This window comes from Argiope bruennichi, chromosome 1 (assembly GCF_947563725.1).
Source record: "Argiope bruennichi chromosome 1, qqArgBrue1.1, whole genome shotgun sequence".
Taxonomy (NCBI): domain Eukaryota; kingdom Metazoa; phylum Arthropoda; class Arachnida; order Araneae; family Araneidae; genus Argiope; species Argiope bruennichi.
In genome coordinates, this window is record NC_079151.1 from 56,234,199 (window position 1) to 56,261,698 (window position 27,500).

General features: G+C 30.6%; 1 protein-coding gene across 1 annotated transcript in view; it reads right to left on the reverse strand.

Annotated features, from left to right (window-relative positions):
* Positions 1 to 9,175: 9,175 nt before the first annotated feature.
* The window catches only part of LOC129970122 (protein SSUH2 homolog), a 25,149-nt gene continuing 6,824 nt past the window's right edge, over positions 9,176 to 27,500 (reverse strand). Inside the window, exons 4-12 of the mRNA XM_056084437.1 lie at positions 24,722 to 24,788; positions 23,230 to 23,359; positions 22,495 to 22,555; positions 18,342 to 18,529; positions 15,616 to 15,698; positions 12,295 to 12,387; positions 11,179 to 11,281; positions 10,401 to 10,505; positions 9,176 to 9,401 (exon numbers count right to left, since the gene is read on the reverse strand). Coding sequence (XP_055940412.1) covers positions 9,258 to 9,401; positions 10,401 to 10,505; positions 11,179 to 11,281; positions 12,295 to 12,387; positions 15,616 to 15,698; positions 18,342 to 18,529; positions 22,495 to 22,555; positions 23,230 to 23,359; positions 24,722 to 24,788 — 974 coding nt within the window. The 3' untranslated portion in view covers positions 9,176 to 9,257. The remainder of the gene's footprint in view (positions 9,402 to 10,400; positions 10,506 to 11,178; positions 11,282 to 12,294; positions 12,388 to 15,615; positions 15,699 to 18,341; positions 18,530 to 22,494; positions 22,556 to 23,229; positions 23,360 to 24,721; positions 24,789 to 27,500) is intronic.

A 27,500-nucleotide genomic window follows, 5' to 3' on the forward strand; every position in this document is an offset into this window, starting at 1 on the left:
GGCAGTGCAGAAAGGGACTGATTTATTTTGTCATAATTTCATAAGACAGACTCAGGCATTCCATGGGTGGCTATAAATTGCCGTTTCAACCTTCTCCCCTTGAGCGTATCTTATTAAAATGACACAAAAAAAGGATAAAATAAAAAAAAAGTCAACATACCTAAATTTGGAAAACTATACAAAAAAAATGGCAAACTAAATGAAAAAAAAAAAAAACACTACCTCACATCAGGAAGAACAAAACGCAAAAAATATCAGAATCGATTGTCGGAATGTGATTATGTGCATCTATAATAAATGAACCATTTTTTCACGCCAAAAAAACCCGCCAAATTCTACAAACGCATGCTCAGTCAGGAAAAAATACAATACAGCAGCATGTTGTCGTTCCGTCGAGACAATTACTTGCCAATCGACTTAAAAGCATTTTTCAGCCTTTCTGCGCATGCGCTGCCTACTGGCCGGGTGTAAACCTGGCATAAATAAACATTTTAAAATATAAATACGTTACTACTGGTGTTTGAATTGTAGAATCAGATGCAGACACTTTTGAAACATTCATATAGTCAATAACTTTAATAATAACTTAATTTTTAATTTACCTTTTCAGCTTAGAAGTTGGCAACAATTAAAACATTCTTAAGGAAATGCGTTTAACGCACACATTTTGCTTATAAATCAGATTTTTATATTATTTTCGAAAGTGAAAAAAAGATGAAGCTGCTCTTGGGAAATTTGTTTATTTATCAATTTTTACATTCATTTGAAAAGTAACTGTATTTGCTTGTTTTATTGAAATAATATATTTCAACTAATAATTTAAAAAAATTTAAGATCTGAAAGAAAATGGACGACGAAATTGAACACTCGGGATACCATAAAAAATTTTCAGAAGATATACCGCTCGTAGTAGACATTCCCGATTATGTCAGCAGAGAAGAATTACCACATCTGGAATACGAATTGATGGATTTAACATCAAAACATGAAATAACAGAAACGAAGGGCGATGCTGACACTCGCAAGTCTTCACCTAGAAAACAGGTCGTCGTCCGACTCGAACCATCTCTTGGCGAAAAATTAGCCAAAAAGAGAGCTACGGCAGATGAACTGGAAGACAAGCTTCAAACGCTTCGTTTCGATTTCAAAAATAAGCTTCAAAGTGTAGATCATATGAAAAAGGAGCTAAACAATCTAGAAGCACACTTACTTCAATCAGTTCAAAAAGTTGAAGGGTATATGCGACAAATATATTCACTGAAACGTGAAGCCGACGATCTGTTCGAAAAGCTGAAATCGACGTCTATACAACTAGCGTTAGATTTCTCCATTTTAACCCGGGAATACGATTATTTGCATTCCAAAATAGGAGCATCAGTCGCAATTTTAAAGCGTTATAGACCAGCACAGTCATGTCTTCGAAAAGCCATACGTGGTAAGTAAAGATACTCTTTATTTATTAAATAAAAAGCACCTTATCTCTCTCCTTATGAGATTCCATATAAAAACTTGCGAATCAAGTAGAAGTGATTTTTAGTGTGCACCCAGCTGCGCCAACAATGCCAAGTCGCCAATAAAGATGGAGGACAAAATAAACAAATACTTCCGCGGAACAGTTAAGGTTACCATTTTCCACCATCTAATTAGGACCTTTTACTGATAATTATTTTTTTTTCATACTGCCCGGTGACTTCTACAGATGCCTTCGGCTTCTATAGAAGGCACCGGGCAGAATTTTTTAACTTAAAAAAAAACATCCTATGTCTTCGCTAGCAACGAGAGCGGGAACCTGGTAGCTTCGCTAGCACATTGAACATAAAGACTGTGTGCATAACAGAAACAGTACATAACCAAAAGAAAAGAAAAAATGGAGAAATAAGCAATCGGAACTTTCTCCATACAAAATTTCAAACAAACATACTTTTCCCAACTTCATCAACTCGTAAAAAAAAAATATTCCACTCACCCTTCATCTATTCTGCCGGTTCGATATCAAACCATTCTCAATACAAAATTTCAAACAAGCATCCTTTCCCAACTTCATCAACTCGTAAAAAAATATGTTCCACTCACCCTTCATCCATTCTGCCGGTTCGATATCAAACCATTCTCAATACAAAATTTCAAACAAGCATCCTTTCCTAACTTCATCAACTCGTAAAATATATATATATATGCTATTTTAACTCACCCTTCATCCATTCTACAGGTTCGAAATATTGCCGACATAACAAATTATGAAGGGAACCAACCGTTATAACACCAAAAGAATTACGAGAACTGTGAAGAATTCCAGCTGTCTTTTAAAGTGAGAATGCAGACGATTTTTTTAAAGCGCATAGTGACAATTAAAAATTGCAAAAGAATAAATATTTTCTGTTCGTATTCACATTAAAAAAAAGAAAGGAGAAAATAACTTTTAATTATAAGCTTAACTTTCTTTATTTAATATATTTTAATCATAATAAAGACCAAAATTAAAATCTTTAATCGATATTTTTTTAATATTTTTAATTTAACATACAACTTAACCATTGCAAAAAGTAGTAAACAAAACAGCAGTACGGTTGCTATAAGAAGGATCCGATGGGTTGCAATATTGGCGACAAACAGCTGGTGCACACTAATCTTCACTTAGGCCGCGAATCCTCATAGACATTTCATCACCAAACTTTAGAGCTGAATTAGGCGTAAACAGAATAGCGCTTACATTCAAATTGGCGATGGTTGGGTATGAATAAACAGAATGAGATTGCTGATACTTTAAAATTGAAAATAGCGGTTTCCTATTTTTTTTAAAAATAAAAAGCTTTGCAAATTCTTTAAAATTTATAGACATTTAGCAGCAAAGCGTTAAAGAAATGTCGGTACTTATCGGTCTTAACGGCGACCTAAAGACGTCGAGAAAAAATTTCGCCAAATTATAATAATATACTCAAATGCATAAATACATATTTAATAATCAATATATGCATAAATATAGATCAAAGCACGTGCGAATCATATGCTATATAGTTTGGCGGTTAAAATCTCCAAATTGGCGAAATTTTTTTCTTGGCGCTTTTTGATTGCCATTATAACCGACAAATAACGAAAAGTCCTTAATTATTTAATTCATAGATTTACATAAACAATAAATTGATCTGCTTTTTAGTGATAATTTTCCTCTTAAAAATGATCACTTTTATGTATTTTACAGTGTGCACTGTGCATTAAATGGCAAAGCATCGCTTTCAATTCCTGCTGAAATGTTTTGCAAAGATGATTTTTAAAAAATTCGTATTTACAAAAATTAAAAAATACAAAGGTATTCGAACTTTTAGTCCAAAATATAATAAATGATTCTGTGCCTTCTATGGATATGGTTTAATCCGTTTAATTGTATTGTTTTTAATTTACTTTTAATAAGAAGGGGCGCAGACAACTGCATTTAATATTTACAATGGTTTTGAGTGTAAATCAATAATTAAAAAATGAAAAACGTTGTTGTAAAATGTTATTAGGAATGTTATTTGTAATATTGTTTTCCTATGCAGTTAGTTTGATGGTAAAGTTGATAGTTTGATAGATAACCTCTTATCTTATTGGCTATTTGTATAAAAATAAAATATGGTCAGAGTACATAAATATTTTCTCAAACATATATGTCCTTATTTAAGATACAAATGCGATTATTAATATATATATAAAAAAACGAAATAGAACTTAGTTCCTTTTTTCATATTTTTTCTCCATTCACTTCCATCTTCCTTATTCTATTCATATAAAATCATTATTTTTAATGTAAGTAGATTTTTTCCTGTATAAAAAATGTTGGAAGAATAAGAAAATCTCCATTTTGCATAGAGTTCACATTTCAAATTCTTTTGGGGGAAAAAAAGCTAAAACATACAACTTTGAAAATTCATAGGTTTTTTCTTTCATTTTCATATATACTCAAAAAAACTTCTTCATTCAGAATAAAATGAATTTTTAACATTAATTTCAAGACAATTTATACATATTATAAAAGAATACATTTTATATAAGGATTTGCTACATTTTTCAAGAGCAGGAAAGGACTTGGTCAAATTTTCTAAAGCGTTCAAAATCTGCATTCTGTTTCGATTCTGTACCAAGATCAACTTGAGAAACTTCATGATTATATGACAAATCTGAGCTATCATCATTTTGTCTATCAGAAGAAAGTCTTGCGAAAAGAACTCTGAATTTGTGCTTTTCTCTGTCATAGCCATGACATTAAAAGAATCTGAAACATTAATACATATAGGGGTCAATTTGACCCCAAAATTCCCGTAAAAAATTAGATTCATTGTTTAATAGATTTTTTTGTTGTTGTTGTTCCAATCATCTTCTTCTAGCTTCCATTGTATCAATAGGAAGAAAAAAGTGTAAATTTTTATAAATTCCTAGTATGTCAAAAGAGAAATTATGGGGTCAAGAAGATCCCGTGCGTTTACTGACGGGCTAAGACAGTTCTATTCTCCCAAGAATCGTTTAAGAAAATCATTGCCTTTGATCGAAAAGTCGTTGGTAATATGATTCTCGATATCATTAAGCGAACTGCCACTGGTAGATACACATATGTCTACTTTTCGTTTTGCAGAACATATTTATCAGGTTGTTCGATTCTCCCAAGAGACATTGGAGATGTTATTACCTCTGTTCAAAAATGATTTGGTAATATTGTTCTGGATCTTATTTGAACTAGCTGGTAATAGTAGAATGTACATAATGTATTCACAATAACCTCGAAGGGAGAAACCGCAAACTGTTTGATATAGAACTTTAAGAATCATATAGACTGGGTAAAGTTAATAGTTTCGCAATGACTAATCCAACATCCCTTGATACACTAACACTCTTCTTTCTTTTTGTTTCTTGACATTCGATTGAGTTTAAACTTCATCTAATGGCTCACACAGAAAACTGAAAATATGACATTTTCTTTGAAGAACGTGTGTAAAATTTTTATAATTATATAATTGCAAAATTTAATGATTATTTTGCAATTATCTTGTATTTTCCATATCGTTTTTATACATTATTCATCATTTTGAAAATATTTTTACTACAGATTTAGATGAATATAATTCCGTTAAGGACGTTGTGGAATACTACCTTGTTCTAAAACTATTAGGAAATGATTTATTGGAAGAAGACCAGAGACGTCTCGAAGAAGCTCGACAATACGAAAGCGAGCAGAAAAGCATAGGGGAAAGAGCTAGAAATCTTCCACTCGACATTCTGGCCAAAGAAGAAACACTATACAAAATTAAATCAGAAATAAAAGAGATGAGACTGAAAAACATCGAGCTTGAACAGCAGGTACATCATTCCTTTGCTTAAAAACATTTATTACTTTCTCGTACACGGAATATACAAAGAGAAAGTATAGTAATCGTTAAAAAATAAAATTGGTGTAGATTTTGGCGTAAGATTGGCAAAAGATTTTGGCGTAAACACTTTGATAAATACTTTGAAATAAATGGATAAAATTTGGTATGTAGTCTTTACACCACATTTGTAAATCCTAACTAACTTTTGAATCCCATTTAACAAAGGATCGTTCATCTGTTGGTCTATAGTTTTGCACACATATGAAGACGATAATTTAAAAAATGTAGCTACTTGATATGTAGCTAATAAATGAAATTTGGTATTATCTTGGAATTATAATTATTGATTTGCATCTAATTTCGGCTGTGGTGCCTGGTGGTAAAGTCTCAGTTTCTGAACGGTACACTTCAGGCTCGAGACCCGATTCCATCAAAGAACCATCGTGTTAGTGGACCTGGTGCAAGTTAATTCTATCGGTACCAAACGTCCTACCGCTGGTGTGATGTGCAAGTTTGGAGAGGGAGTGTCAGTTCAGATGTCGTCATCGCCATCTGACCGCTGTTAAAAATTACGAGGTTCACCCCAAAATACCCTAATATTGCTTCTAAACAGAACGTTAATATAAATAAAGATAAATATAAATAACTAATATAAAATTGCGTGCAATTTTGGCTTCAACCGGTGGAAAAAGAGCTTCAAAAATGCTTATTCGATTTTCTTTACTATGCTGCAAAGCCTCAAATTCTTATGTGCGGGATTCTAATAATAAAAACCTGAGCAATCATGACTTTTATGATCTTCTATAAGATACACAATTTTATGCTGTGAATGCTTGGGGAAATACCTTTATTTAGGAATAGATGAGAATATTTCGTGTAGCGCATTTCTCTTAATTGTATTAATAATTTGAAGACTTATCAACGCAGAAGACGATTGATAAGTATTGATTTTAGTTTGAGGTTTTATGGCACAAGAAACAAAACAAAAGTTATACAGCGCCAAAAAAGGTTATTTCTAGTCAAAGTTTAATTAAAACAGTTTCTATAAAAGTTGTACAAAAAATAACCATTGGTAAAATGATGATAAATTACAAAAATTCATAACGAAGCCATAAGAGTGAGTTCAAATATAGGAATAAAAACCCACAGATTTTAAAATGACAAAAAGGTTCTCATCTGGATCTCTGTCAAGCAACAATGGCAAAGTCGCTGTTGCTTTGAAGTGAAACAAGCTCTGAGCGTTAAAATATGTTCATTCTGTAAGGATATGATAAACTGTTATTCCATAGTCACAATGTGTACATATCAATCATTTAATAACAGACGTCTATATGTGAATCTAGTGTGACCGATTCTCAAACGAGTTAAAACTGTGTCATGTTTTCGATAATTTAAAGGTCAGTTTTCTATGGTAAGCATGCAAGTATGAAGTTTGTTTAGTTTCCGAATCGTTTTACCTGTTTCTTGAAATCGTATGCAGTTAAGGATTGGTCATAGAAGGATTATTTCACTTGACAGTGAGTTCTTTAAAATGTTCACTCCTTACAAAATAATGGATGTAAATCAGTTCAATTCGGAGACTTTAGTCTCTAACAAAACCATCCCTATTTGTATACCTACTGACCAAAAATTAAAATTAAAGATCAATGTATGCGTCATTTTTCAAGCTCCAATTCATGTTCGATGTTGGTCATATAATTAATTTAAATTTAAAATTAAAGATGGTGTCGAGTGCACTTTGGAGAATCTCACCTGCTCACCCTTGGTACTTTGGTAAGAGTCCTAGTTAGTGTCACCGTCTGAATATCTCTAGAAAACAGCAAACGGTTCTCTCTCGTTTTTTGATTGGACACACCAAATCCCCCATTTTCCAATCCGGACGGAGGATCTTTGCTGAATGTCCTTGGTGCAAGGCATATCAACCCTCCCCCAATAATATTCTTAAATGTTTAAAATTCTACTATTTTTGAGATTTTAAGTGATCCCGCTATTGTTTTTGGACTTTTTAGAGATCTTTGGTTTCATGGAGGTGGTATAGCGCAACTATGCCCCCTGGTATCAGAAACAACAACAAATTTAAGTTTAATTAATAATTTCCCTGTTTAAATTTATTAGAATCAATATCAAATCGAGAAATTTTAAGCCTAATATTTTTTATTAAGAGAAAAATTAACAATAAGGATAAAATTTGGCCTCCTATTAAGAATGATATCTTAATGAATTGTTTCTTTTTCATTCTGAAGATAATTATTTATAATTTTTATGCGTATACTTTCTTGCAGGTGAGCAATCTGTTGTCTTCGAAAGCCAAAGAAGATATGACGTGGCAGGATATAAAGAGGTGGATCAGTAATACGTACAAAAATGTTTGCGAGATTTTACCTCCTGATGAAAGTGAACCAAAAGGCGGCATTGTGAATCAACTGCAAAAATTGCATGATTTTATTGTAATTGGTACCAAGGTTGTCGAAAGATTACGTAGTGTAGAAACTTTAGATTAAAAATAAGACGTGGATATTTTTTATTATTTTAACTTAGTTTCTAATATTTTTAGCTTAGCTCACACAAACATTATTGAAAAAATCTTGTAGTTATTTATAAAATTCTCCAATATAGTATATTTGAAAATTCTGGCATATAAACATATTTTTTCCCCACAAAATATATCTTTTTTTTTTTCATTAAAAGTACAAGTTAACTAGAAAAGAAATCTTCATCACTAAAAATATACATTATTGCGATTCGCTTAAAAAATTTGAATGTCAAAAATCTTTCAGTCATTGTACTTTGATATTTGGATGTTATAGCTTAGAAAATTGCCGTCCGTTTCAAGATTGTACGGCATGAAGAAACATTTTGTATTGTGATTAAACCAGCAAGAGTGATCTTCTTAAATCTTTCTCGCATACTTTGTAATAAAGGTGTTATCCTAGAGAATGGCTTGCATAGCAATGGCGTATAACAGTTACAAAATACCCTTTGGCGTCAATTTCTATTTTTACCGAAGCTATTATGTCATTCTTGGTGAGTTTTTTTGATGGATAATCCATGGCATGTGGTTAGAGGTATCCAAAAATGGAATGTGTTTTTCAGACGTGTTTTCCCCAACCGATTGAAGCCAGAGTTTGACACAAAACTACCCTTGTAATCACAAAATGCCATACCAAATTCAATATATTTAAATTATTCCAATTTTTAGCTATAGGATTTACATGTTTTTGAAAGTACAGACGGACAAACGGTCATCCTCTGGCTGGATTTGGCTTAAACTTTGATATGTGTCTAAGCTTTAGACGTGAAATCTGTGTACCGAATTTTATTCATCTATTTTTGTAGTTATCTTGTAAACATATATTCGAACAACCGGACAGAGAGACTTCCTCTAACTGGAATTTGCTCAAAATTTGATAGAAATTTACGAATTTCGTATGATGATCAAATATCAAATTTGATCCATCAAGCTCAAAAGGATTTTGGGTTATCTTTGTTACAGATAGAAAGACGGACATTTTTCAACAAATGAGTTTTTCGCATTCAGCTATGTCTGAAACGTGGAGATTCATCAAAATCTAGAATTCGAATTTTTAGACGATTATAAAACTTTCTCAATTCTACATATGCGAGCAAGTAAAGATCAAAGGAATGTTATTCCTTTTGAATATGATAATTTATTAAAATATAACATCATATTCCTTCTAAATAGTCTTTTTAGGTGAAAATATTAATTACTTCAAGTAACAATATGCATTACAAATGCTTTAACAATGAAAATGAAAACTCACGAGCAAATTAGAAGGCACGGATTGTGATCATTTGTAAACAACCAAAACAAAAAATTTAGATTATTCAGATTTTATTCTGACATAACATTATATATACACTGTTATAATAATATCAAATTTCATTATCATAGAATTTTCAGCAGCATATGCAACAGCAACATTGTTGAGGATAGTCTTCGAAATACACCTTCTTATCAAAGCCATAAACATAAAATTCTCCCTTTTTGTCTCTCCAGACGTAGGTTGCTTTGGTAAAAGGAACAGCGCGAAGACTGTGACGCTAAAAATAAATGAAAAATAATTTAGAAATAATTAATTCTATGAAATGAAACATTTCAAAATTTAGATAATTTCTGAAATATCAATGAACTTGTTTGAATGAAATTTATAAGCGTCAATAAGATTCAGCGATTCAGGAATATTATGTTGCCGCTTCAATAAGTAAACAGTTATGACTTACTATATTCATCCTAAATTATTCCCTCAGAAGTAATACCCTTCAGAACCAACGAATCACGCTCTCACAAAGGAAATCAAAACCACAGGATTCAGACAGAAGCTACAGATATTTGATTCTACAATATTTGCTTATATGTTTACACACGTCATATAGATATGGTATGTATGATAGGTCATAGGTATGACATGACATATGGGTGTTTACAATGTTATTTATCAATTTTTTTCGTGAATTCAACTTAGAATCAACAATATTGGTTATTACTGTGATGCAAGATGATGCTGTTATGACCCCCCCTCCCGTATTCAGCCTTTATAATCTTTTCTATTTTAATATTAAATCGTCATTAAAGTATTCAGAATTTCTTAAAACGTATTATTAAATTCCTACTATTTTATGATTAAACTTTTCATTTCTCTCACATATAGCATCATATAATTGCTTTCTTTCACTATTTAGAATTTCTCTTTATTGGCTTTATTTTTCTATATTTGAAATTATAGAAAAATTAAATTAGAGAAGCTAGAATTAAAGAAATTTTTTATTTGATTATTTTTCGTATTTTTCTTCCAATATTTTGAAATTTTTATAAAAATTTATCTCTATACAATAAATACTTATCATTGATAAACTAAATATTTGTATGCTAATAAATTATATACGACGTAATAAATCTTACATCGTTCGTTAAAATCGTTTCTGAAGAAAATCATGCGATCTAAAAATTATTAAAAAAAATGAGCAATGAAATGCTGTTGAAAAGAAATTTAAAAATTATATCCGTAATATTATTTAGTAAGGCTCATTAATCAGATTTACCTGAGCTATAATTAATTCGTCTAAAAATGATGAATTATGTTTCTGTATTAGTACAGCAGATGCTTCATTTACGATTCTATCAGGAGCGGTAGTCATCGGTTCAACCTTTAAATAAAAAAATATAGTTATTTTAAATAACTATTTTTCATAAGGAAATACAAAAATAAGAAATAAAAATTGAAATCTGCTATCGCAAATTTCAAGTTATCATGTAAGAACATTGTTTTTTAAAATCGTATGGTATCAATACCACAAAAAAATATCATCTTGTTCTCACATGACTCATATTTCGTAATCACAAACATTCAGAAAATCGATGATTTTTGACCATATCGAAATGAATTGAGTTCTAAATTTTGTTTTCTCGCGGTCTGAATTTTTTTTTCGTGAAAAACCGCTTTAAACCGGTTTGTTTCACACTTTCACATTTAGATAAATCTCAGTCAATAATTGCAAAACTCCTTACCTCTGACTTAAATAATTAAAAAATAAAGTATATGAAAGACAAAACATAGATACTCCATTTTTTTGTGAAGTGTCTTTTTAAAATTTAAAATTCTTTTAACTGTCTTTTGATATACAAATAACTTTCAACATTAAATAATCATATAAGGCTTTTGTTTTTGATTATTAAACAAGATAATTTTTTTCTCTATATTCTTTGTTCTCTTAATTTTATTTTCAAAATTTCTAGAGGGAAGATGATTTTTAAAAAAGGTTTCGTATCATCACGAAGCATTCAAGTAAACATGAGATAAAATGTACGATTTATCATTACCTGGTCACCTTGCTCGTTAAAAAGTTCTCTTCCAGAAGCTTCAATAATCAGATTTCTAGACAAAGTGTCCTTATTTGATACAAAATTATCAACATGATTTGTCCTGAAAGAACAGAAATATCATTAGGGTTAAAAATCACTAAAAATAAAACAACTATTCGAATGCACACATTTGAGAAAAATATTGAGAAACATATAAAATGAATTTCAAATATGTTTACAAGCAACAAAATAATAATTTTTTAGAATTCTAAGTATTATGAACAATTACTTCATAATTCTTTTCCTAATTTTCTGATGTAAAAACACTTATTATGCTATATCTGTTTAAAAGAAGTCATCAAATTTTCTCTTTAAAGAAAGTACAATGAAAATATCATTAAAAATATCTTATTCAGAGTTCCATAAGAAGCCATTAATGGGAGAATTTTGAAAGATTTGAACAAAAGAAAAAAAGATATCACAATCTAAATTTCATTTATTTTATTGCATTTTTTAGTTATTGTATTTCCATGAGAGTGAATATATAAATGCTTAATCTTTCAACATATTTTATTCAAAATTCGATAAGAATCTGCTCTATAGGTGGTAGATCGTAAACCAAATTTTATATATCTAGCTCTTTGTGTTTTGTATTTATAGTACTCAATTGCATTCTGACAACTAGACAGGCAAGATTTATAGATTTGTTCAATTTTTAATAGAAATCTAAAATTTGATATTAAAACATACATCAAATTTATTCATTTAGATCAAAGTATTTTTTTGAGGAGCTATGTTCCCTGGCGTCTTCATCATCTGATAGCGATTCAAAATGACGAGGTTCGTCCAAAAATAGCCCTAATGTGGCTTTAAAATGGGGCGTTAAGATAACTGAACTGAAACCGGTACTTTTCTTTTAGCCGGGCGCAAGTGAAAAATCGCCAAATAATGTAACATTCTACCAAATTTCTTTCGCCAAATTCGCATTTGGTTCACAATTGGCGATATTTGCACCCGGCTAAAGAAAAAGTACCCTGAAACCCATTTAAGAGCAAAATTTATAAAATGAAATGAATTATAATAAAAATTCGTACATTGAAATGTTTATTCAAAGGTTTGTGAAAATATACCTACCAAGTAACAATCAATAATCTAAACCATTTCACTTTGCCATAACCATCGCAGGTAGAACAATCAACTTTCCCAGTGCCAGAACACGTCCAACAGCTATAGAATAAAATAAATAAATAAAATAAATTGCTATAGAATAGAATAAAATAAAGCTACTGCATCAATTGAAAGTATTTATGCCGATTTCTTGTACATTTAGAATTACATAGTTTCATAAGTGAGAGATTTAATTCAAACTTTGATTCTTTAATAACTATATCATAATTATCTATATTAAGTGAAACTTAAAATGTCTTTGGGTCTTGTTTTCCCTTCAAATTTCCACTATCAAATATTTTTAAAATCTGATTTTCACCACAAATTAAACAGATTTAAGCTGTAAATTTTGACAAAGTGTAATTATAAATATTTAATTCTGGGTAATTTGATAAAAAAGATTGATTTTAATGTGTAGCATATAAAAAAAAGTCTTAAAAATAATTTAATTTTATGTTTATTCAAAAGTAATCTAATATATAAAAATGAATTTTTGTTTGTTCGAATCTTATGCACTGCCGTACCGTTCAATGGACTGCGATGAAACTGTGCCATCTTATTGCTTACACTTGCGAAAGGTTATCTTTTAAAATTTACAATTGACAAAAGATAAACAGTAAACGGCAAACCGCACATTTCATTTGGAGTTAATCGCACATATATAAGACAAAATAAAATTATTATAATTGATGTAAATCAATGTGCGTGAAATGAAATCGGAGATGTTTAGTGCAAACTCAAATTTTTTTTCTTTTCAATAATGAATAGTCTTTAACACTTTATGTTGCCATTCAGCCTGCACAATATTTTGTCTGCTGCAAACCGCATATATTGTTCAGAGTTTATCTCACACATACAAAATAGAATTATTATTATCGATGCCGATCAGGTTAAGATGTATATAAAGAACTTTTCCAATGCAAACAGTAATTTTTCTATTTATTCAGTGAATCGACAAACGATATTTCGGTTATACAAACGTCTATCGTGTTGATTGCTTCAACAAAAAATATGTCTCCAAACATTTGTCACTTAGTAGATCTACCAGCACAGCACGTATAAATAAGCCAATTCGAGTTTCTCAAACAATGACAGGGTTATGACGGGGTTAAAGCAAATATATTGAGCTTTTAAGAACTCTATTAAATTTTTTTTATTCATTTTTCCAATCAAAGTTTATTGAGTATTTACATACTATATTCAGTGATCTAAGTTGGTCACAATATAATCAGAAATGAAAAAAGTAAAATATTGGCTGATATCATCAATCAAAGTCAAAAAGCCATTTGTTACTTTATAATGAACAGAGAACTTTTTCATTGTGATCATTATCCATTATCATTCTATATGAAAAATTGAATTTTAGACAGAAAAAAAAATGAAAGAAAAGACATTTTTAGCCAAAATTAAGCTGTCAAAAAAGATCAGTAATTCATGTAACATGCAAGAGACATCTCAACTCCTCTTCAGTGGAAAAGCCCATGGAATGGAACAAACTAATAAAGATCTTAAGGATCCTACAAATGAAACCACTACCATTTTTTTTCTTAACCCTTAACTGGGGAGGTGAAATTTTAGGACTTAACTGGGGAGGTGCGGTCTACGAGACCGCATTTCATTTACACTCAAATTAAATTTTCTTATGAATGTATTAGTATGAAAAACTGCCAATATATTTTGTAGATATATTTCTTGATATATATAGATATGTTTTAGAAATTTTTCAAAATATATTATGATTGAAAAAAGTAAATGCGTTGGAACATACATTTTATTCTCAAATGACATTTTACAATAAATAATATTCTTGAAAAGGCATATTACTTTTTACTTTTTAAGTCATATTTATTTTTACAGTATATGAAGGTATATAGAAGACAATATAATGTAAAATTCAACATTTATATGAAAAATAAAAAAAAATGACAATGGGTAAAATTGGCCCTTTTTTCATCTGCTTGTGTGAATTTTATAGCACGGTTTTCTAGGGCATTTTAAACATACAGGTAAAGAACTAGTATAAAAATCACCCTATAAATTCTGTATATATATCTCTTGGTATATTAATATATTTTATAAATTTTTCAAAATACATCATCACTAGAAAAATTAATTATGTTTGAACATACAAATCAAAATCAGTTGAATGCGAACTTTCATCGAAAAACTCTTCTGTACAATTATTCTTATCACTAAAACCACTTTCTGCTTCATTTAAAAGTGCCTAGAGCACTGCTTCATAATAGGATCAGTAAACTGGATGATATTTCGGGCCCAAAATTAGCGCCCTCTGCTAAGCCTTGTTTATCACTGGGACACTAACAGGGAGATGCGGTCTTAGAGACCGCGCTCGAAGAAACAACTGAAATATTTTTTAAAGCATCTGCTGAAATCGGTTGCAAAAGTGCACGTGTATTGAAGGTCACAAAACAGGAAGCTACAGGGTCAATCCATTCACTTGAGCTAAAAATAGAATAGGCGTGACAGAAAATCCATCGCTAGCGGTTTCACAGACCGCACGTCCCCAGTTAAGGGTTAATTAAAATAAGCCAATTTCAACAGGAAATAAACTACAAAGTGCTGCATCCAGAATCTGAAATGTTAAGCAGAAGTGTTTCAAATAAAATAACTTCTCCCTGTTTTGACATGTCGCTATTCATCGATTTTTCATAGTCGATGTGAAATTTTATATAAGAAATAACATGAGTCAGAGATAACCATTATGCTTCTATTTTTTATGAGTATGAGCCCTCATTTGATCAAATTTTTAAACTATTTTTATAAATGACTGGTTATAAATTTAATTTTGGTGTTGAGTTTCTGGAGGCCCAAAACGAAAGTCATTCCAATCAGGGGAGCGGGGGGGGGGCATAATTTATCTTCCTCTTCATCTTTGTGACATTTTCAAAATAATTTTTAACGGTAATAGTTGCAGGGATATGGAGTAATATTACGTTATACTTTAGGACTTACATGTTTCTCTCATTTTTTTAATGATAGTTAGAATTTACAGAAATGTTCTCATTATAAACTACCGATGCTGCAAAGAAATCATAAAAGAGTTCCTTCGGAATGTTTTAATGTAGAGATTCGGCATCCAATCCATTTTCTCCAGTTCAGTAAAACCTGCTGAAAAATTTCTTTAGAAATGAACGAAATATGACTAAACAGAGATTATTTCTTATTGTAAGCTATTTGCAAGTAGAAGAATTTTAACATCTAGAGCATCATATAAATTCATTATCATTTTTATCTAAATTTAAAAGAAAAATCGAAGAAATTACAAACCTTTGTGAGCCTGATCCGCCACAACTACTGCAAGAGTTGTCATCAGAATCTCTACCACTGCCGGAACAGCTGCTACAACTGCTCTATAAAATCATAAAATAGATTTTACAAACTGCAAAAGAAATAAAGAACAAATATAAATAAAAGCAGAGTAGAAACTGAATAGTTTATTTCGAGCGTCATGCTTCAGAATTTTTTTAATGAAAATATATGAATAATAACAAATAAAATTAAAACTGCTATCACAAATTTCAGGTTATAATGCGAGAACATTATTCTTTAAAATCACATGGTATCGATCCGACAGAATAACATTATGTTCTCACGTGTCTCATATTTCGCAATCCCAACGTTTAGAAAAGTGATGGTTTTTGACCTTCTCAAAATCAATCCAGTTCTAAAAATTTTTTCTTGTGGCCATAATTTTTTCCCTGGAAACCAGTTTAAACCGGTTTGAAACAACAATGTGACTGTTAGATTGCGCATGCGCAAACGTTTAGAAAAGCGATTCTCTCCTTCCCCCCTCCATCTCAAAACGGTGTCATATATATATATATATATATATATATATATATATATATACGACACCCCTCTATATTGTCCAGATAAGAGAATCAGGTATTTGGCGATAAGTTGTCAAATTTGACAACCTTCTTTATCATTTTCTATCACTAAAAGCGAAAAATTGATGCCTCGAAAGTGATAAATTACCAAATTTCTGCCCGTGTATTATGAGACTTCAAAAATCCCCAAACAACATCATGTTCTAACATGTTAAAATAGAAATTCATTAGCCTAATTCATTTTTCATCTCCGTATGCCAGCGGGCATTACAATACGGAATCAAAAATTCTATCTTTAACATGCATATAACTGAAGTTATCAAACTGACAGAAGAATATAGCAGACATAGAACAGTAAATATAATTTTCCACTAATAGAGGATTTCTTTTTTAGGTACATTATGTAACTATATAGCACTGCTAGGCGAGGAGAGGACTGTAAGCAGATCTATTTAAAAACCTCATTGCTTTTCTGACAGATCAATAAATTTATTAAAAAAATTTGTTTGTTTGTTTCTTATGGCACTTGCCACTGACAAGCCCGCTGTTACGAAGACAGCGATTTAAGCCTGAGGGGGAACGTCTCTTATTTTTTATAGCAGCGCCAACTAGGGCCAAGAGTACGACTTTGCCACTCACGCATCACTCATTCGCTTGCACAACCCCTTTTTACAGGAGGGCACATTCACACATCTCACAGATAGAACAACAGAAGAACAACCATGCCCAAACTGGGACTCGAACCCGGGACGCCCAGATCACGGGGAAGTCGCGCTACCCCTATGCCAGGACGCCGGCTTAAAGAAATATAAAGTCTATGAATTTAAAAAGCCCTATCATGTCGATCCTGATAATAAGGTGTGTTGTTATTACATGTTCTCTTCAATTTTTAAACCTGTTGGTAAGGTCTAGGCTTTGGAACCGGAGGGTTTCAGGTTCGTGACCCGATTCCACCGAAGAACCGACGTGTAAGGGGGTCAGTTGCACGTTAAATCCATCATGACCAAACGTCCTCCCGCTGGTGTGGTGTGGTGTGGAGAGGGGGGGTGCCAGCTCAGGTGCCGTCCTCGTCATCTGACCGCGGTTCAAAATTACGAGGTCCGTCCCAAAATAGCCCTAGTGTTGCTTCAAACGGGACGTTAATATAACCAAACCAAACCAAATCAATTTTTAAACTCTGTGATAAAGGATAAAATGGATGGAATATCTCCTAGTATTTCTTAATAATTGCTGTTTATTTGATAAATTTGGTGCATATTTTGAAGTGAGAATTTTTTATTAATAAGATATTATATCTGAAACAGCAATCCCCTCAAATCATAGGTTTGACATATTGGGTGTATAATTGTATTATATTTCTTGACTGAAAAAAATAATGAGAGATGTTGGAGTGTTTGGTTTGAGATTTATGCAGGCCATTTAGCAATTTTATCCCAATTTTCCTTGCATCATTTTGCTATGCCAGATCAATAAAGCATATTAGGGAGAAAACAGAAAACATTATTTTTTTAAGTTTGGGCAATCTCTTGGGAAATAAACCTATGAGTTTCCGAAATTTGTTCACAAAAAAAAGCGTTTAAGAGGACGGACGGACACAATTGAGTAAGATCTCTTAGTGTTCTTAATTTCGTGTAATTATTCGATTATGAAATTTACATGTTTTTGCAGCATCTTGTCAAGGTGTGGAAAAACATTTTGCGCAAACGTTTTTCAGCAAAAAAAAAAAAAAAAAAATCACGAATAAAAAATTTTTAGTATTACCGCAAATAGCGGCAAAACACCTTTAAAAAAAACTCAGCTTTGGCATTCGCAGTTTCTTAAATTAATTAACCTTAAACCGGCTACTCCGTCTCACGCTGAGGTGCACGGAAAAATCTGAATGACCTGACCATGCCACTGCAACCGCAACACTGGAGGGAACTGTAGTTGAGTCCTAAGGACCATCCCCGGCCACGATACCATCCTTCCCTTGGGAAATACGTCCCATCAACAGAACCCAAACATTTTCTGTACCAACCAGAGTGGTGAGAACTAACCATGCAAGAAGCTTCTCATTCTCAGTTACGAGGTGCTCCTCAGGGTGGATTCTTAAACAGATTAAACTGGCTTTTTACTTCTGTAATATTTTGCAAGGCATGTCTAAATATGGAATTAGGATCTTACCGTTCCGAATCCACTGCAAGAGCTGCAGTCCACTTTCTTACGTCCGTTGCACGTTGTGCATGTTTCGACTCTCGCAGTATGAGGAATTTCCGTGGTGATCCTATGTTCGATGAATCTAATCGGTACACCAACAGGAACATCCCACGGTGCAGGAGCGGGGCCATTTTCAGGACCATCTATACTTTGACCTTCAGAAAACAGAATTATTGGAAAAAAAATGAGGCGAAGTTTTTGATGAAAATAATGCAAATTTCAGGTGAATCATTTTTCATATAATGTATTTTCACTTAAAAGTAATATAAACTATAAATGCAATAAAGTGTACAAATTTATTTAATAATATTTAATTAATTATTTTTGATTATTACATAAGCTGATAATATAGATGTTTATATTAAAACTAGTTAAGTCCGTTTTTTTTAAAATCACACATCACAAAATGAAGTATAATATACTGTGTATTATATATACTTTGTGGATTCAGTTTATTTTCCAATTACGTATTATTTAATATCTTTAAAAAACAAGTTATATATTAAAAAAAATATTAAATCAATTCCTACTTAGGTCAACAACAAAAATTATTTTAGTTATTTCTTATTAAATAATTACAATTAATATAAATATGTATATACATATGACAGAATTACAATATTAAATGGCAAAATAGAGCTTGGCGATAAATTTGGCAACCATTTGGCGATATGGCGACGGATTTGGCAACTTTGAAGAAAAAGCGATTTGGCGACAAATAGAAATTACCTACAAATTTAATTAAATAATTAATTTTTGACAAAAAAAAACTGTATTAACACCAAGTGTCATCCACTACAAGTTTAAAAAATTGTATTTGAATTTGAGTGGATGAAGAAAAAATATTTTATTAACGATTGAAAATTTGAACAAGATATATAAATATATATAGGGCGGGTGTGAACTAATAGTAGGAATTGAAAAAAGGCAATGGTTTGATCAATTTAAAATTGACTAATGAAAGAAATCGCATAGCGATTAATTATGGTTAGCCCAATAGGAAGGGGTCACATGATATTTATTTTATTTCACGAATCGAAGATAATCTTACTTATTTCCTTTCAAAGGACTGATAATCTCATATTGATATCAGATAGTGAATGATACAGCTACAATAGAAACATTAAATCAATTGAATACAAATATTATTGTATGAATGTTAAAACAATTGAAATAAAAAATAATACCAATATCTTATGTAAATTTTAGCAATATATAAATATAATTAATGTTCAAATAAAAATAAAAAATTTCTTTTCATTATTTATAAACAAAATTGGATAACCGCAAATTTTATTTCGTGATATTTAACTTATTGCAACTGAAATTAGATGATTTTTTCCTGTTGACTAATTAAAATATTTACGTTCATTTACAGCTCATAATTATATAGTTTGGTCATAAAAAATATTTACCGATGTATGGACCTCTGCTGCCGGTTCCTTCAATAAATCGAGATGAGATTTTAAATATAGCTATAGAGGTATGAACTTGGGATTATGTGAATGGCAACAAAATGGCAACGTTCACGATTACAATTATAGGTGCAGAAATTAGAAATTTTCGAATGGCAACGTGTGTTTTTTTTCAGTCGCAAGATGTTGAATCCATGCGAAAACCCAGTAAAGCGTTCGAACTGTACGTGCATCCCAACAACCGGACGCGTTATCCAGGCACAAAAAAAAAAAAAAAAAAAATTCTACAGATGTTCAAAGGAAAAAGAAAAAAAAAAAAAAAACACGAAGTGGAATGCACGAAAGAAATTTGCGCATGACAAAGGCAACACACCAATCACAGAACAGTGATACTGCAAATGATTTCATTTTGCGATGAATCCAAGATTTTACAACTACACTTTCAAGTCATTATCAATCCTACAGCATGAAACTTGAGTTCATAGCTTGAAATATGACAAAACAGTACGGCAAGTCGTATCACTAACTTTCCGACCCACCCGGATAAAAACAGAAAGACTGGACCACCGCTGCAGTAACACTGGTGGGAACTGTGGTTGAATCCTAAGGGTCATCACCGGCCACGGTACAACCCTTCCCTAAGGAAGTTCGTCCCGTCATCCTTGGGAGGAGCCAGACCACATCTTTTCGTGTACCCATCAGGGTGGAGAGAACCAACCACCATGCTGGAAGCTTCTCATCCTCAATTATGAGGTGCCTCCGTGGGGATTAAGTAGTAGGGCAAGTGCCAAAAAAGTAGTTGTGAAAGTTGTTACATTAGAGTTATCATGAACATAAGTATGAAGATTTTTACATCGTTGCAACTGCAATGAAACTGCAGAAAAATAATTAGTATGCTAATTACTGTATTTGATACGTGTCGCTATACGGATCTACAATTTTGATAAGATAGTATACCAACTGAATTTACTATGTTTCTATCGGCAATTATATCAGTAGAGGTTTTGTGATTAAGAATGAGATTGCCTGCAATTGTGTGAATCGTAATTTTATAATGAATTTGATGTTGATTGGACCAAGTAGTCATGTTCACACAAAGATCTAAATTTGGCAGTCTGTGCCTTATCAAACATAGCAAGCTACTACTGCTATAAATATATTCTGCGCTGTAATTGGTTTAAAAGCTACAGAACTTGTCCTGTTTATTTTAACATGCTTTCTGTCAAGTTTGTGAAGGTAGAATCAGCTACATAATTTTTTAATTCACTCAGTTATGTAGTGAAATTTTATACAATTGTACGTCTCAGAATATAATATTTCAAAATTTTCAAAACTTAAATGACAGTCAATCGATAAATTTTAGTTAAATCTATATCAGAAGCGGCATTTGGTTATAAAATAAATTCTAGCAAAATTCTTAAAGTTTATATCAATGAATTATGAAGCGCAAAATAAAATAAAATAAAAGAATAAATTTTTTTTTAAATAGGCTTTTCTTTAAATATTAAATAGCAGAAAATAGTAGTGTTAGGACTATGGAGGGCCAAAAAAATGCCATACAAGTGTGAGGCCTATAATAAAATGATATAAAGAAGCTATGCTCCAATAAATATTGTAAAAACAAAAATGTCTAAGTAATTAATGAAAATTTAAAAAAATATATTTTAAATATAATTAAAATTCCGATTTTACAATTCTGATAATACTTTTAATAACGCCTCACAATTTAAGGCTTTGTTTTAACTTGAAGTTCTCGCTTTAAATAATTATTTACATTTTAGTGTACTGATGAAAGTGTTTTTTTAAAAAATCATTTTTATTATTTAGTCTCAGTTGAAAAATCAATAATTGAATTGATTTCGATATTTTATGTAAATTTCAATGAAATATTAATTGTTAAATAAGCAAAGAAAATCGGAATTGTGTTACCCATAATAACATTTCATGTAAAGACTTAAAGTAAAATGTTTCATGTTATTTTAAAAACTCTTGGAAGAAATATCCACATGTTAAATAATGATATGGTTTAAATTTGATAATAAAAAATTATTAATCATTGTTAAATCTGAAAATAATAATTTTACTATAATCAAATTTTAAACTACATTAATATTATTTATTTTAATATTTAAAAATTATGGCAAATCTTCTGAAAGAATAGAATTGCTATTATAATGTAAGAGAACATTTGATTTTAATTATTATTATATATGTTAAAAATACTATGCTTTAAAAACTATTCAATTGAAAAATGCAAAAAGGCATAATGCTTTGATTCTACAGTTAACACGTTCACTGCCACGGTTCAAGCCTGATATCCGGGCCTTCTGTCTAATTAGATGATCCCTTCTTTGCTATTTTTTAACTGCAGCAGAGAAGGTGTCATCTAATAATATAGATGGCTTGGTACAATTACATATTATCTGCGACGCGCCAGCGCGTCAGTGGCAGCGAATGTGTTAACTAATACATCATAAATTGCAGCTTTGTATTGTGTTTTTAAGATTTTTAAAGCAAAGCATAGATTAAATTCGATGAAATAGCTTAGCTGATAAGAAGATTACAGAAATCGAATTTTACTTTTAGTTAATGTTAATTTCCCCGTATACACGTTTATAATAGGATTACGGACTACTTCGAATTTTCTGAATAATAATAGAAAATCATCTTTCGAATGAATAGAAGAAAATCTTCACAATATTTACCATAGTAGGGTGTGAATCTAAGAGTAGATTCTCTTTTCTCTCCAAATGATTCCAATTTATACTGCAAAAATAAAATAAAACTATATAATAAATATTAAAAAAAAACATTTGTATTTCAGTTTTAAAAAATCAAATATTAAACATCCGTTAATAACGAGTTATTAAATGAAAGAAATTTAATAAAATTATTACAAATTATTATTGCATTGTTCAGTTCCTTTATACAAGATCAAAACGATTGAATAATTCTTATAAAAAATATCGATATTAAATGCGTTTAGCAGGGATTTTTCTTTGTTAGAAATTCCCCATTTATTATCATAAAAATATGTCTAGTAAAGTTTTATTCAGAATTATTAAAGATTTATCGCAATAAAATTTTATTAAATTGAAAGAAAATTCTGAATAAAGAACCATCATATTTACTTCTTCAAAAGATATAAATTTCCTAAATATCAATGCTTCCACGAAGAGTTTAAATAATTATTAATTTAAGATATTTTTAGGTCAAACACACGTACAACAAAGAAACAAGCTTACATAAAATTTAATTAAAAAAACAAACTCAATTTTAAAGTTTTTTTATAGATATTCATTGTTTTAATTTATTATTTATATTATTTAATTCTTCCTAATATTATTGATCAATTGATTCCTTAATTAATTTTTTCACTTTTCATAAAATTAAACTTAGCAAATGTAAAGAAAATTAAGAAACTAAAGAAAAAAACTTACATGGAAAGCGCTGTCATCAGATATATCTGTCAAAATCATTTCTCTTATAAATCTAGTGCCGTAACAGCAGAATTCACTACTGAACTTATATAAAGTTTCTCTTAACTCATTATCAGTCAGTTTAAGTAACCTGCAAATCGTACGAAAACAAATGAAGAAATGAGCAATACAATCATTTTAAAGGGTAACATTGAAGTGTAAGTTATAGTTGCTGTGTTGAGTTACATTACAACTAACAAATAAATATATTACATCTCATAGGAGTGAATTAAATTATTTTATGTATGTAATTGAATGATATCTTTTCGTTAAGAAATTTGTGATAATATGTTTTTAATAGTAAAAAAACACACAAGTTACAAATGGCAATAATATGAAAAAGTGTGAATATTTGTTTTATGTTTTTAAATACAAATCTGCAGTTTTTGTCCGATTCTAATGAAATGCGACACATAGGCTCTTTAAATCATAAAGAAGGTCGATGTTAAATTTTATGTCCGAAAATTAATTTTAAAAAATAAAGTAAGTTTATGGAATTTCCCAGTTATTCCTTCTGAAAATATTATTTCATCTCCCCATTCTAAAATCAAAAATATGTTTTTAATTATACTATTTTCATTTTCGTATAATTTTTCTCTATTCTTATTCTTTTTTAAAAAATTTAATTTGATGCGCAAAAATATTTTTAATGTTTTTACGAAATTCGCTGTTTTATCATGCCATTTGGTATCGTGCATTTGCCAGAGCTAAAAATAAAAAGGAAATATTAAGATTAAAATAAAAAGAAAAAAAAAGCTTTTTCTTTGATTAGTAACTCCGAAAATATTTCATTTCAGTTTTTATTTTGTGGTATGTTGTTGACTTGATTTCAACACCTAGTAAGTGAAAAATTTTATAAAATTGTGATTTATTTCCATTTTAATAGAAAAAAAAATCTAGAAATATTATTTTAACGCTATCATAAATGAATTTATCAAATTTTATTACCTAGAGGAAAGTTTATAAATTTTAATTAGGGCTCCTATATTGTCTTTCTTGGAAGTCATTATTATAGGCTAGTTAGTCCCTAAAGGCGGCTAGTGCTTAATATAATAAAGAAAAGCTTCAAAAGTAGCGATAATAATGGAATAATTTTAACCATAATACAAATAACCTTTAACCATGAAATTTTGAAGTTAATAGAAATATATTTTCTTATCGAAAATCAACAGTATATACCAAAAAAAAAATTAAAAATATATATCTAGTCGAAAGTTTAGTATACTGGACATTGCATAGCGTATACAATATATAATTAGGAAAATCGTAATTATCCAAACCTAAAAGCATTCTAAGTTTCTTCTGTTATTAAATATATTATTTATTTACTGAACCCTCACCAGTTTCCCCTTACCTATCAAAAATTATATTAATAAAACATATACAAAAGCACTGTGTTATAAAACAAAAACTTAATATATCAAATTAATATATTATTAAAAATTCGTCTTACGACATCAAAGGGACTCTCACCGGCGGCGCTATTCCGATTGGCGGAGCAGTTGGAGCCTGCTGTACAACTGAAATTATTTTCTTAATTAGATTATTTTTGAAACATATAGAAAAATAATTTTACAAGAAATGTTTAACTATCTCAAAAAAAAAAAAAAAATAGCATTTTTTTCTGTAGCAAATTAAAAAGTATTAAGGAGTATTGAAAATCATAAATGGATACATGAAACTATGGATTGCAAATGTAGTTAAATTATTTTGCATTTAAAACTTCAATAAACTTGATTCAAAGCAAAAGAAAGCTTTGTTTCATCTGTTGTTTTTTTTATTTTCGATCTACATGTAATCATGTTTTTGAAATATTATTACAAACCAAGGCTTTTTTCGTAATCTTTATCAATTATAAGGCATTGTAAAATTATTCAATCAGTTTTTAAAATTCCAAAGTAAATGGAAGATAAAAGTCGAATTTAGTAAAATTCTATCAGGAGTAAAAATATATAAACTTGAAAAATATCAGAGAACTGACTTTAAAAGGCTTCGAACTCATCTGTTGAGATATATTTGAATTCGAGAATTTCTGATCAGTATTCTATGCCATGAGAAATTTCAAATTTTATTTATTTGAGTTATTTTGCTTTTATAATTGTATTAAATACTTTAGATTAAAAAATAAAGTAACTTTTGATCAGGACAGACAAGCAGAAAGGAATTCAGGGCCAAGACTAAAAGTTTTTGTTTCTTGCTTAGAAACGACCTTCAGTGATTCATTAGGTAAGATATGAATTGAGTTCGCTATTGTTATAACACATTATGTCATTTTACAATTTTTCAAAAGAAATATGTACCTAAATAAAGATAAAAAGTATTATCTATTACTGGTGATAATCTTCACAGATGTTTAGCTCAAAGATTAATTTATTCTATTTTTAATATGTAGATAGCCAAAATATTTGTATGTAGGATTTACAATGACTTATACTTAAATACAAATCTTAATGGATTAAAGGTGCATTAGGCTTCTTTTTCACAAAGTTAAAACAGGTCTCGTGATAGTATCTCAGACTTTACCCAGTATTAAATTAATAATTTTTAAGGTTATACCACTGAAATTTCGAAAGTCGGTAAAATCGTTTGCAGCACTTTTATCCGAACTTCGCCCTCCCTGTTTCTGGTCTGAATAGGAGATAGGCGTTATTCTCCAACTTCAATCATAGTATTTCAAACCACATGTAGATCTCCTGAGACTTGTTGTCATTTCTTATGGCACTTAGACAAGCCCGCTGTTACGAAGACAGTGATTTAAGCCGATAGGGGGTGAGTCTCTTTTTTTAGTAGCGCCAACTAGGGCCAAGAGCATGACTTTGCCACTAACATATCACTCATTCGCTTGCACAACCCCTTTTTACAGGAGAGCACATTCACACAACCCACAGATAGAACAGAGGAAGAACAACCATGCCCGAACTGGGACTCGAACCCAGGACACCGAGATCACGGGGAAGACGCGCTACCCCTATGCCAGGACGCCGGTTAGTGAGATTTTATGCTGCTTAGATAGAGGTGCTACTGATGACAAAATGCTGGAGAGAAGATTAGCGACTAACAATACATTGAAAGCTGTTGGGCATTGCACACTAGCCTGCTACGTCGATAATTGCCGGAGAAGTCCTTTCTAACACTTTTGCTCCCAATTATACCCTATCGTAAGAAATAATTCACAATAGAATTATTTCCTATCGGTGGAAATAACCGGAATCAGAGGAAATTGGTGATATATTTTCCAACTGTTATGTCTAGATTTGAAGACGCTAATCCCTTCTCCGGTATTTTGTGGCAATAATGGTTCCTCCGGCACAAATCAGATAGGTATACAGGGCTTAAGGTTATACCACTTTTTAAAACAGAAATGAAGAAAAAGAAAAAAAAAGCCATCTCCAAAGCGTACTTTACACAGTGAATAACCAGTGGGAATGGTTATTCACTCAAAAACTTTTCATGTGTTCTCTTATTTATCTTCCCCCCGGATAAAATTGTAGACCTTGAGTAAGGCTGCAAATGCAACAATAATTTCGAAATATAAATTTATTGTGAATCTAACATTTTTACTGACTGAATAGTACGAATATATATATTTTGAGCGCTTTTTTGCTGAAAACAGATACAGAATCGCATTTATAGTCGTAAGACAACATTCTGAATTTCGTTGATATAAGACATTTCGTTTAATAGTTATTGAGTTTACGTACATGCTAAAGTACAGGACGACAGTTTATCAGTCCTTTAACAAGTTTGATTCAAAATTTGAAAAAAAAATCTATATATTAGATGTTAAATCTTATCTACCTTGTACTTTGCTTTTCGGAGTTATCGACTTCACTTGAACTCGAACAGTCGGTCAGACAGACTTCCTGCGAGTTGAGCTCTTTCAAAATTTGATATAAATCTACAAATTTAATCTAAAAACCATAGACCTAATTTCCTGTGTCTAACTCAAAGCGGTTTTGAGTTATCTTTATCACAAACAAGAAAAAAGAAATTTTCCAAAAATGTGTTTTTCGAACTCAGAGAGATCTAGAAGGTGGGGATTCAAATCTCGAGTTCGATTTTTTGACGATTAAAATACTTCCTCTATACTTGGTATACAAGAAAAAGAAAGGGAACAAAATAATCCCATTAAATCACGAATCTATTTACTATCACTATTCCACTGATACTAATTTTACGGCAATATTAGGATACTTGTTGATCCCTAACGTTATATGTTTATAGGAAAGTAA